This window comes from Canis lupus, chromosome 32, assembly GCF_011100685.1.
Source record: "Canis lupus familiaris isolate Mischka breed German Shepherd chromosome 32, alternate assembly UU_Cfam_GSD_1.0, whole genome shotgun sequence".
Taxonomy (NCBI): Eukaryota; Metazoa; Chordata; class Mammalia; order Carnivora; family Canidae; genus Canis; species Canis lupus.
The window spans coordinates 33,063,949-33,075,855 of NC_049253.1; the positions used below are offsets into that span (position 1 = coordinate 33,063,949).

General features: G+C 39.9%; 1 protein-coding gene across 6 annotated transcripts in view; it reads left to right on the forward strand.

Annotated features, from left to right (window-relative positions):
* The window catches only part of LIN54 (lin-54 DREAM MuvB core complex component), a 66,027-nt gene that overhangs the window by 250 nt on the left and 53,870 nt on the right, over window positions 1-11,907 (forward strand). Inside the window, exon 1 of one of the 6 annotated variants that reach the window (XM_038582263.1) lies at window positions 471-691. The exons of 2 other annotated variants lie outside the window; for them this stretch is intronic. In XM_038582263.1, coding sequence (XP_038438191.1) covers window positions 670-691 — 22 coding nt within the window. In that variant the 5' untranslated portion in view covers window positions 471-669. Of the gene's footprint in view, window positions 1-470; window positions 692-1,881; window positions 2,203-11,907 lie in introns of those variants that run through there. 3 more of the 6 variants (XM_038582266.1, XM_038582265.1, XM_038582268.1) reach the window with 3 other exon arrangements.

An 11,907-nucleotide genomic window follows, 5' to 3' on the forward strand; every position in this document is an offset into this window, starting at 1 on the left:
ACCGCCCCCCCGGGAGCCCGGGCTCGTGGGTCTTGGCGGAGAGCGGGAAGCTGGCGGCTGGGGGCTGCCGCGCCTCATCCCCGGGCCACAGGGGGCGGGAGGATCCTCCCGGCTCGGCCTCTTCCCGCCGGCACCCGGGAGGGCGGCTGTCACCCGGCGGGGCCGGCGCTGGGCCGGCCGCCCGCCCTTCCCGGCAGTCGGCAGGAAGGGTTCCGGCGGCTGTTGACACGCACCTTGCGTGGCCCGAGAAGCCGACCGTGTCGGCCCTCGGATTCTGGGAACCGGTTCTGCTGCTGTGTCATTTTGTACCAGCCCCTCCTTTCATTGCTGCCCGCCGCCCCGTTCTTCCTACGCCCCTTTTGTATGGTCTCGTCTTCCGTGTGTGTCCGTTTTCCTCGCGAAGCCCACCAGCTAAATGTCATAATGTCTCCGAGGTGCACGGGGAAAGGGCGGGGGCCGGGACTTGGCTTGGCCAAGCAACGGTAAACACCAAGCGGAGTGCGGGTGGACGGGGCTGGAGGGGGCTGGAGAGGTGGACATAAAGTTTACAGATGAGGAAACTGGGCAGACTTGAGACTCTCAGGCTCAGCAGGCTGCGTAGATAAAGAGCGATTGGGCCGGGGGTAGATGGCACTTGTTTAAAGCCTGAATCTCCTTCCTGGCTTTTATATGGAGTTGTCATTCAAGAAAGGTAAGCAAATGAAATGGCTTCCACCTTACTCTTTTTAGACTAACTTCTTACAAATACAGTAGGATGGTCCTGTTCTCAACCTTGAAATTTAATTTTGATCGTTGCAGGTAGGTCTCTCAGAGTTCATACTGTGGTTCAGTGGTGGGTTTAGAATTCAGCTTTTGAATGCGTGATTACCAAGTCTTTCTGAACTTAACAGAGATAACCAATTTGGGTTTGTTTTGTTTTAATTCTGGTCTTGTCGCAAGCCTTGCAGCTTATGGTTTCGTGTTATTTTTTAGTTGATTAAAAAAATGCTTACGTTATTTTTTAGTTATTAAACCGCATAATGAGAGTAGTTGGTGGGAAAGATGGGTAACTGAGGTCTTGTTCTAAAGCAAGCTGTTTATTTTGTCTGTATTGAACAAATATATCTGTGGCAGGTTTTTTTTTTTTTCTTAATTTGGTGACAGATCTTAAAAAAACACTTGGCAAATAATTTTAGAGATATGTTTTCGGTATTTTAGAAGTTGGGCTTTGACATCTTAAACCCATAGCAAATTGGAAGCCACAGTGTTCACGGACAGAAATGATCAGATGAAATGGAGCGGAGAGGAAAACAGTTCAGAACTGCGTTTTTAAGACTAGACCACAGCTAGTTTTTCCGCACATCCTCAGCATGAGCATCAATGCCTGTACTTTACAAATGTGCCCGAGAGATGAGGCATGCATATGGGAATGGGTCGTTCTGTCAAAGTGGTGCTGGCGGTGGAGGGAAACGTCAGAGTGGGTGACATTCAAGGTCTTTGTCCGTGTTTTTAGTCTCTGGAATGAGCGGAGTGAATCAAACGCATTCCATCATCCGTCTCAAGTTGCTATTCTGAGAATGAAAGAGTTCGGGTTCCTTATTGTCCTTCTGCCGACTTCCGTGTGGCTTTTGCTCTTCAAAACAAAAACATGCCGGACTTGGGACTCGGCAGGTAGAGCGACTTCCTTTCGCGCAGCTGCCGGGCCCGCAGAAGCACCATCTTTCGCTGTGGGGTGAAAGGTCTCGGCGTGGGCTGTGTGCGCGTTTGTGTCTCCCTGTGCATTTGAAGGTTGGCGGGGCGGGCGGGAGGTTTCCCCGGATATGTGGGTGTGCGCCTCTCCGGAGGGGAGGGCCCGGGAGGGGAGGAGGAGGAAGGGGGAGGGTACTGGCGGCGGCGGCGGCGGCGGCGGCCCGGGCTCGGGCTGTCGGGGAAGCTGCTGAGCTGTGATGGTGATGACGAGGTGAAAATGGCGGATCTTTCGAAATACAATCCCGGCCCCTGACATACCAGAGGCGGCGGCAGCGGCGGCGTCGCCACCCGGGCTCCCTCCCCGGCCCCCCGGTCCCCTGGAGCGCTCCACTTTGGGCAAACTGGGAAAGGAAGCGGCTGGCCGGAGCGACCGTGCACGGGCAAAACAAGCACCGCCCGGGCTCGGAATTGCCCGGGACCTTCGGGAGCCCCCACCTCGGAGCCAGAGGGAGGAGAAAGCGGCAGCCGCTGGAGGTAGAGGAGAAGGGCTATCCGAGGGCTTCTCTGCAGAGATCTCTTCTCTTTAGGGGGGTGATGGGTAGGGGCGGAATTGCGTTGTGGATCAGGGAATGACTAGTCCAGAGTGCAGAGAACCAGTAGCCTCGTAATGACATCAACATTATTCTGAGTGTTAAGAGGGCTCGAGTTTGCTCTTACACCTAAGGCTGCCGCTGAGGCCTAGAGGAACCGCTAGCACTTACCATAATTTCCTGACTTAATATTTAAAACATCCACTGTGGTCGGTGTCGGTTTGATGATGTTCAGTTTATAGGGTTGAATGTTTCTTTAGAGAGGCAGAGCATAAGCATTTTATTCTGCATTTAAGCTCTGTGTTTTAGGTCATAGTCTATAACTTGTTGGGGTGTGGATGCTCACATTTTTGGAGCATATGGACTAGTTTTGTAACAATTAAAAAGGCTGTCTTTTTCTTTTATGGCTCTCTCATCCATAGAGTGACCCTTTTGCCCCTGCCGTTTGGCAAATAGCGATTGAGATACTGTCAGTCATATTTCTTATCCATTTTTCCCTGCCCCTCTCCAATCCATTTCGTCAATTTGGTGGCTAACGTTATGGAATATTTTGCAGGATGTAGATTTTATAATCCAAGTGAAATACAGCTGTGGGAGCTCTATTTTGGCTCACAAGTTTTACCTTCCTTGTTATGGAAGTTATAGCTTGATGTGAGGACATTAAGTTGATAGAGATGAACTCTATCTGGACTTGTTAGCTCTTTGTTTAAAGAGCTGGAGCATTGGATTGATTGACCTTATGACCATAGTTTATGGCCATAGTATAATTTTGTTTCGTTACCTAAAGATCCATGTATGTTTTAGATTGTCCGGCAGATCCCTCAGGAGGTCTGTCTGCTTGCACACAACAGTAGTGTTACTGAAAAGTTACATGTGAATCAAATTTTTATACTTTAATTTGGGGTCCTCTGGTTTTTTTCTAGCCTTTGTAGTAGAAGGTTGGGTCAGTGACAATGAGTAGATGAGCCTGTACAGGTGAATATTTAAGAAATGCCTGCTGGTAATGTTTATGATTAGCAGTAATTTCCCTTATCCAAGTTTCTTACAAAGAGATGATGTCATAGAATGACATACAATATGTATTTTATTCAGAGGAGAAATTTTTGCATGTATCTGTGTATGTAACTTAGACATTTGGCTTTCACTCATTAGAAATATAAGGAACTAAAAAAATTAAGGAAAATAACTGCAGAAGTACTCAGAAGCTTTAGTTAATGAATTTTTGGTTAATCATTTGTTTGGTGTTCTTGTATTATCCAGTAGGGATTTGGTTCTGCTTTTTCTTGTGTTGCAATTATTTGGTACATGTCAACTAGCTGCTAAATTAGTAGTAAAACTCAGAATTTGGAAAGTAATTAAAATAGAGAGTAAAATGCTTTTTATTGGCTTTTTCTTTTAATTACAGAGAATTATTGTCTTTTTGTGATTTTTGTGTGTGTGTGTGATTGTCTTTAAAGGCCAGTTTTCAGATTGTTATGGTTAGAACAATTGTCTATTAAGATTAGAAGTGTGTTATAAAGAAATGAAGTAAGGATTATGCCTACCAAAGATAGTCAAGTGACTTTTTTGGGGAAGAAGTACATTATAGATTTTCATTACTTATTTCAAGTGTTACTATTGAGTATTTCTTATGTGTCCCATACCTGTGCGAGGGATAGGGCATATCTCAATATCACTGCCTCAGGAAACTTTGAGTTTAGGAATGGTTGGGAGGTAAAGTTGGAAGGATGGGTTGAGTAGAGCTTTAATGCAGAAGGCCTTGAGAGTTAACAGAAAATTTTAAAGTAGGAGAATGATGGCCTCAGAGATGCACTCAAGGAAGAAGAAAATCCAGTTTTTTACGTAAAATGTGTTACTGGTTAGGAGAGAGGTAAAAGTACCATAGTATGTTCCAAACTTCAGAGATGTGGCAATTCTTGGTTGCAATGGGAAAGAGACATTGTGAAGGTGTAATCTGCATGGTATATGCCAGATTAACAGTTCTATGGATAGATGTCAAACATGACAAGAACCTAAGCCCTGTTGTTTGATAGAATATTGAAGCTAATTGAGATGGAGAAAGAGGAAAAGAATTTTCATTTGAGTTATAATTACCACATAACTATTTTCATAATAACGCTTCAAATAAACGGAGGCTTAGTGAGATTACTGCTTACGGTTATATGTTAAACAACTAGAATAGCTAACGTTTGGAAATGGGTCTTTCTGATTTGAATCCCCATTTTTTGCCCACCATATTATTCTTAAGCATGAAAAAAAAAAATATATATATATATAGTCCCCCCCACATGGGGGAAAAATATTGTGGGTCCTTATATTGGCCTAAGTACTTTTTAAAAAATATTTAATTTTTAGGTGTACATAAATAATAAAAGATGTACATAAATATAGATTCCTATGTTTATTTGCTTTTTTGTAAGTATCAAACACAAGTAGATTACCCATAATGCCCTCCACAAAGTTGGGAAGCAATAAGTATTTGTTATTAAATGACTGATAAAAATCTTAACCGATTAAAAATTAAGAGAACCTTGTCAGTTTTAAGATGGAATGTAATTGCAAAGGATGTTGGTTAAAAATTAATTTTGAGTATTTAAAAACTTATTTGAGAAGGAGTTTCTCAGTTTGTGCCTTGTGAGTTTATTTGAAGTGTTGTGAAGTCTCAGAGCATTATATAAACCTATCTTACTCAAAAAGACAAACCAAAGTTATCTTAGTAAATAATGCTAGAATTTTAGATGCTATCCATTCTCCATAGTTAATTATTCATTCTTCGAGTTTGTATTGAGAGGTTATTATTTGGCAGCTCTGTTCAAGGCATTGGAGATAGGGGATCTAGTGATGAAGACAGACTAGTCCCAGTTCCTTGTGGAGCTTGCATTTTAAAGAAGTAGGGGAGGAAGAATCAGACTGTAAACAAAGATACTTTCTGATTGTGATAGATGCTATGATGGAAATACCAGTAGGGTAATGTGATAGAATACTTAGGATAGTGGAGATGAAAGTGGGGGTGCTATTTTAGGTAGATCTTAAAATGTAATACAATTGAGACAAATATAGAAATCATTAGATTTTCTGAAACAGTAAATCTTTAACATTCAGTAGACTTAAACCATTCAACCATGTTCAACTGTGAGGAGGAAAAGCTCAATGTATTGATCCAGAATCATTCTTTGCCTTTAGAACTTTGTTTTATGAACAAAAAATATTGGAGTCATGGGGAATATGTTGTATGTTCTGTCTTCTTTCCTACCATACCTTGACAAGTAACCCTTTGTAAAGATGAGATGGAGTAAAGCTCCTCAGTACTACTGGCTTGTGGGAATTCTCTCTTTTCTTGGAGTGGTCCTCAACATAGTGATGATGAGGTTGCATGTGCTAGTACATATCTTCCATTCCTAAGGGATAAAATTAGAGTGATGATTCATGTAGCTTCATGGCCAAACCCTTTCCTGCCATGCCCACAGCTCCTTTGAGAGTTTCTTTTAGCACAGGCCACCATGCCTTGCATGTGACCCTGATTGAAATGGATATAGATGTCTAATGGTAAAGCAGTTATCATAGTCTCAGTAGCTTTGAGGTATGCTGGCTCCAGAATTCTGCACAGCCTCACACTACATAGAGACTAGCCAAATTGATCAGACTTTTTCTTCTTAGAAGTTTGAACTTTACTCTTAGTTCAAGGGGGACTCTAGTACTGTAATTCCTACTCTTTTTTTAATGGGACAAATAAAAAGACATGTTATTCTGAATAGCAGGCTTCAAAATATATAAAGCAAAAAAAAAAAAAAAAAAAAAGGAAGGCACACATGAGGAGAAATAGACAAATTCACCATCATATTTAGGGATTTTAACAGCCTTTCTCAGTAACTGATAGAAGAAGAAAAGGTAACAATATAGAAGATATGAACTGCACTATCAACCAACATGATGTAATTGACATTGGTAGAATACTACCCTCAGCAACTATAGAATACATATTCTTTTCAGGTGCCTATGCAGTGTTCACCAAGGTAGACCATATACTAAGCCGTGAAACAAGTCTCTAATTTCAAATGATGGAAATGTAGAGTATTACATTCTTTGGCAATAATAGGAGTAAATGGGAAATCAATAATAAGATAGAAAATCCCCGAATAGCATACTTCTTAATTTTTCCATTTATCAAAAACAAAATCACAAGGAATATTAGAAAACATTTGAAATGAATGCCAAATTAAAAATAGAATGAAATTATGGGATCCCTTGGTGGCGCAGCGGTTTGGCGCCTGCCTTTGGCCCCGGGCGCGATCCTGGAGACCCGGGATCGAATCCCACGTCGGTCTCCCGGTGCATGGAGCCTGCTTCTCCCTCTGCCTGTGTCTCTGCCTCTCTCTCTCTCTCTTTCTCTCTCTCTGTGTGACTATCATAAAAAAAAAAAAAAGAATGAAATTAGTAGAATGCAGCTAGAAGTTTGGGAAAATTTTTTAATATTAAGTGTTTATTTTAGGAAAGAAGAAAGATTTAAAATCAGTGATCTAAACTGAGGGCTTTAGGGCAGCCCCGGTGGCTCAGCGGTTTACCGCCTGCCTTCAGCCCAGGGCGTGATCCTAGAGACCCAGGATCAAGTCCCACGTCAGGCTCCCTGAATGGAGCCTGCTTCTCCCTCTGCCTGTGTCTCAGCATCTCTTTCTCTCTCTCCGCCTCTCTCTCTCTCTTTCTCTCTCTCTCTGTCATGAATGAATAAATAAAATCTTAAAAAATAAAATAAAATAAAATAAAATAAAATAAAATAAAATAAAATAAAATAAAATAAAATAAAATAAACTGAGGGCATTAGACATACTTTTTTTCTGGGAAGAGCCAGATAGCAAATATTTTATACTTTGGAGCATGTGAATCTGGTGTATATATATATATATATATTTGTATATACTTTTTTTTTCTCAGCTATTTAGAAATGTAAAAACCATTCTTGGCTGGAGAGCAGTAAACAGATTCTGGGCCTGACTTGGTCTGTGGAGTATAGTTTTCTGAACCTTGATCTATGCCTCCATCTTAAACTTCTAGAAGAACAAATGAAACTTAAAGCAGAAGGAGGGAGGTCAAGATAAGAGTCAATTAAATAAGAAATGGACAAAGAATTGAGAAAATCAGTGAAGGCAAAGTGATTCTTTGAAAAGATCAATAAAATTGATAAATCTCCAGCCAGACTGGTGAAAAAAAAGAGAAAACAAATGACCAAAGTGAGGAATGAGAAGTTGACATTTTTACAGACAATAAAATAAAACAATATTATGTATACCTTAATGCTAATACATTTGGTAACTTAGAGGAAATAAACAAATTCCTTGAAGGACACAAACTATCAAATATCAGAGGTCGCAGTATAACCGGAACATCTCTATATCTATTGAAGAAACTGAAGTTATAGTTAAAAGCAAGAAAGCTTTATGTCTAGATGGCTTCATTGGTGAATCCCAACAAACATTTCAGGAAGAAATAGTAACAATTCTATGGGAACTTTTCCTGAAAGTTGAAGAAGAGGCAACATGCCTCAGAACATTTTATTAGGCTAGGATTATCCCCAGACAGTCACTATAAGGAAAAAAAAAAAACATGAAAAACTACACACCAATATCCTTCATGAATGTAGACAAAAATGCCTAACAAAATATTAGGAAATAGAATTCAGTAATATATGCAAAGTATAATACATCATGACTGAGTAGGGCTTATTTCAGGAGTGGAAGATTGGCTTAATAAAAAAAAAAAAAAAATCAGTTAATTAAAAGGCCGAAAGAGAAAAGCTGTGTGATTATCCCAATAGTGTAAAAAAAGCATGTGAGAGAGATACCCATTTATGATTGGGGGGAAAACCACACCCAATTCTGTAAACTAGAATATATAGTAAACTTCCCCAACCTGGTAAAGGGAATTTATGAAAAATCCACAGTTAACAAGTAAGTTTGGGAACAAGGCAAAGGTGTCTGCTCTTATTACTTTTATTCAACATTTTACTGGAGGTCTTAGCCAGTGTAGTAAGGCAAGGAAAAGAAATAAAAGACATGCCAAGTGGAAGGAAAGAAATACAGACGTTATGTTCAGACAATGTGGATTGTATTTGTAAAAAATCTTAAGGAATGTACTTCACAAAACCACTAAAATAAGTGAGTTTACCCAAGTTGTAGACTACATGGACAATACAAAAAAAAAAGTTGTATTTGTATATAATAGCAGCAGACAATAGGAAAATGGGGAAAAAAGACCATTTGCAATGGATCAAAAAGCATGAAACACTTAGGGATAAATTTATGTGCAAGACCTTTACACTTAAATTACAAAACATTGCTGAGGTAAATAAGTAGAGAAATATATGGTTGGGAGATATTTTCCAGTGGTCTTTTCAAGTGAGGCAGTGAGTGTCCTTTTAAATAACCATTCCTAGGATGTTTGTGTAGTATACAGCCTTGAATGATAGATATAGTGATTCCTAGGGCAGATTTGCTTGTTGTGCAGTATAATAAAGATAATATCTTCCTGTGGACAAAAGGGCAGGTATGCTTCGGCCCATTATAAATGAATCAGGTACTCTGAGCTCAGGGTTATTATTAGTTGTGATACAAACCCTGTGCCTGCACATCATCTACTTGGGCCTCTCCATTCACCCTGTGGGACTTGCCAGCAACTGGAAGAACTCATACACACACGATGCTCATGTTCCTATGTCTGTACCTAGGACAACTGTAGTCTGCCAATATCTGTGAAATGGTAACAGGGTACTTTGTTAGTTTGCAAAGAGAGTCTAAAATCTCAGATCCCTCACAGTTCTTGGCAGTTTTGACCATGAAAATGGAGTGTTGACAGAGACCTAGCTTTCTGAAAGAGGAGGATGATAGCCTGGTGGGTTAGGTTAGGGGATATGAAAAGACTATGGCATTTGGTAGTGAATGCTCTCACTCAAGTGGTAGGCAAGGGTGGCAGGGGCAAGGGGAAAAGTCTTCCAGTATTCTACCTCTTAATGTATATTTAGGGGCTGAATTGAGAGCCCAAACAGTGCTTTGGTTGTTGTACACTCAACTCTGTAGCTCCAGCTGAAAAGCAGTGTGGCTGTAGCCACCGGGTTAAGGAATCCCCAAAGCTGAGATAATGGTGTCAGAAATAGGACACCAGAAATGGTGTCATGGGATATAGAATTTTGGGTGTATTAAAAGTTTGTTTAGTTGAGTTGTAACTGTGAGTACTTGAAACTGAAAGTAAATGCACTGCCAGGCCACTATCTCCTTCTGTGACTTGACTTCTCCCTCATCCTGCATCTTCAGATGCTTTAAGAAGAAAGATTAATAAAGCTTGGGCAAAGATCTGCCGGTCCTTAGTGGGGGACTAAAGGCCATATCCACATGTCCAAATATGCTGGGGGAACTTCAGGGAGAGCAGGGAGTCAAACTTCTATGGTTGTGTTGGGTACTGGTACCCAAGTCGTCATCCTGCCTTGTTCTGTGGGGGATAGAGTGTGTTAGAAGCAACTGATGGGGCTTGGACAATGTTTGCAGTAGGGAAAGGAAGCTAGTACGGCATTGTGGGTCAGGCCCTTTGTTGTTATATACTGTTTCTATTGCTGCAAGTATAATTGGTGTTGATGTTTTTGCATGCCTATTGTAAATTCCCATAAATATCAGAGGAGATTCGGATCAGAAAGAGCTGCATGTAGAGAAGTGCTAGTACTTTGGGGTCTCAAAACACCAATGATTCCTTTTAGCTACAAGTTATTGTGACTGGTGATTTTATTTATTTATTTTTTAAAGATTTTATTTATTTATTCATGATAGTCACACAGAGAGAGACAGAGAGGCAGAGACACAGGCAGAGGGAGAAGCAGGCTCCATGCAGGGAGCCCGATGTGGGATTCGATCCCGGGTCTCCAGGATCACGCCCCGGGCCAAAGGCAGGCGCCAAACCGCTGCGCCACCCAGGGATCCCGACTGGTGATTTTATAGTGTATATAAAGAATTTCTCCAACTCAGTAAGAAGACAAAAAAGCCAGTATTGTTTTAAGGAGGAAAAAGATTTTAACAGTCTTTTCGAAAGAAGATACACAAATACACTATGTATGTGAAAAGATGCTCAGCACTGTTAGTCATCTGGGCATTCCAAGTGAAAACCACAATGAGATATCACTTTACACCCAGTAGAATGGCTGACAATACCAATTGTTCATGAGGATGTGGAGCAGGTGAAACTCTGGCACTTTGCTGGTGGGTGTATACAGTGTTGGGAAATAGTTTGGCAATTTCATGGAAGGTTAAAAGTAAATTTACCTTATAACCCAGCAAGTCCACTTCTTGGTATTTATTCAAAAGATATGAGAATATGTACCCATAACAAACTTGAACTTGAATGTTCATGGCAGTGTTATTTATAAGAGTCTCAAACTGGAAATAATTCAGATGTCCAGTCATGGGTGAATGGATGAACAAATCATGGCAAATTTATATGATGGAATATTACTCAGCAATAAAAAGGAACAGAACTCCTAGTAAGTGAAGAAATAAAGATAAATCTCAATGCTCAGGGAAAAGGTTAAAATTATATAATTCCTTTATGTCATGAGTATATAATAAATGATTTCATTTATGCGAAGTTCTAGAATGGGCGAAAAGTTAAAACCATAGTGATAGAGCAGATCAGTGGTTATGTGTGGTGGAATTCTTAGGGTAGGGGATTGACTGTAAAGGAGTAGACTTGTTTTTTCTTTGTTTAAAAATACCAGTGTAAAAATTTAAGGCAATGCAATTTTGTGATTGAAATTGTGAACTTTGGTATTATAAAACATATTCTGGTTTTGAGTCTGGGCTCTGTCATTTATTGGTTATGTGACCTTGGGCAGATTATTTAACCTAAGTTTCTTCATCTGTAATATTGGAGTGGTGATGATACTATCTCAAAATTGTTGTGAGGATTGATTATGCCATCATAGGTATATAGCAAGCAATTGATAATGATTAATTTTGGCACTATTTATATTGGCCAGTGCTAATAATTGTAATTTGGTGCTCATGTCTTTTAATCTCAGAATGGGTATTGCAATTTTGTGTGTTAAAAAAAGGGAAAGGAAAAAGTTGCTGATTAGGTTTCTGTGCATCTTTAGTGTTGTATGGGCAAATAACAGTATTATTTAGTCATGAACACGATGTACTGTCTTTAATATGTGAAGGTAATGGTACTGACTCCTTTATTGGAAGTTCTGTATAACCTTTAGCTAAAAGCATCACAACTCTGGCTTGTTCATAATTTGCATTATTATTATTACTACCACTTTTTTTGTGATGACTTTTACACCTTTTAAATTGTTTCCTTTTTGACATTTTATATGGCTAAGGATAATTTGAGAATCATTCCAAGTAAAGGTGGGTTTTTTTGGTCTGAAGTTAATTGATCAGACTTGAGCCAAGTAAGTCATTTAATCTGCACTTGCTGAGATGGATTACTCTACAATTCCTTTAACATTAATTTGAGTATTTAATGGATTTTTATAGATGGCAAACTATCCTCATCTTAGGACCTAGCTCCGTGGAGATTAGAAGATCTTTTCCAATATTTGTTTACATTTAAATCTTTGTGTGAATCAGCAGTTTTCAAGTCTATTAATAGGAAAAAAATAACTGGCAAG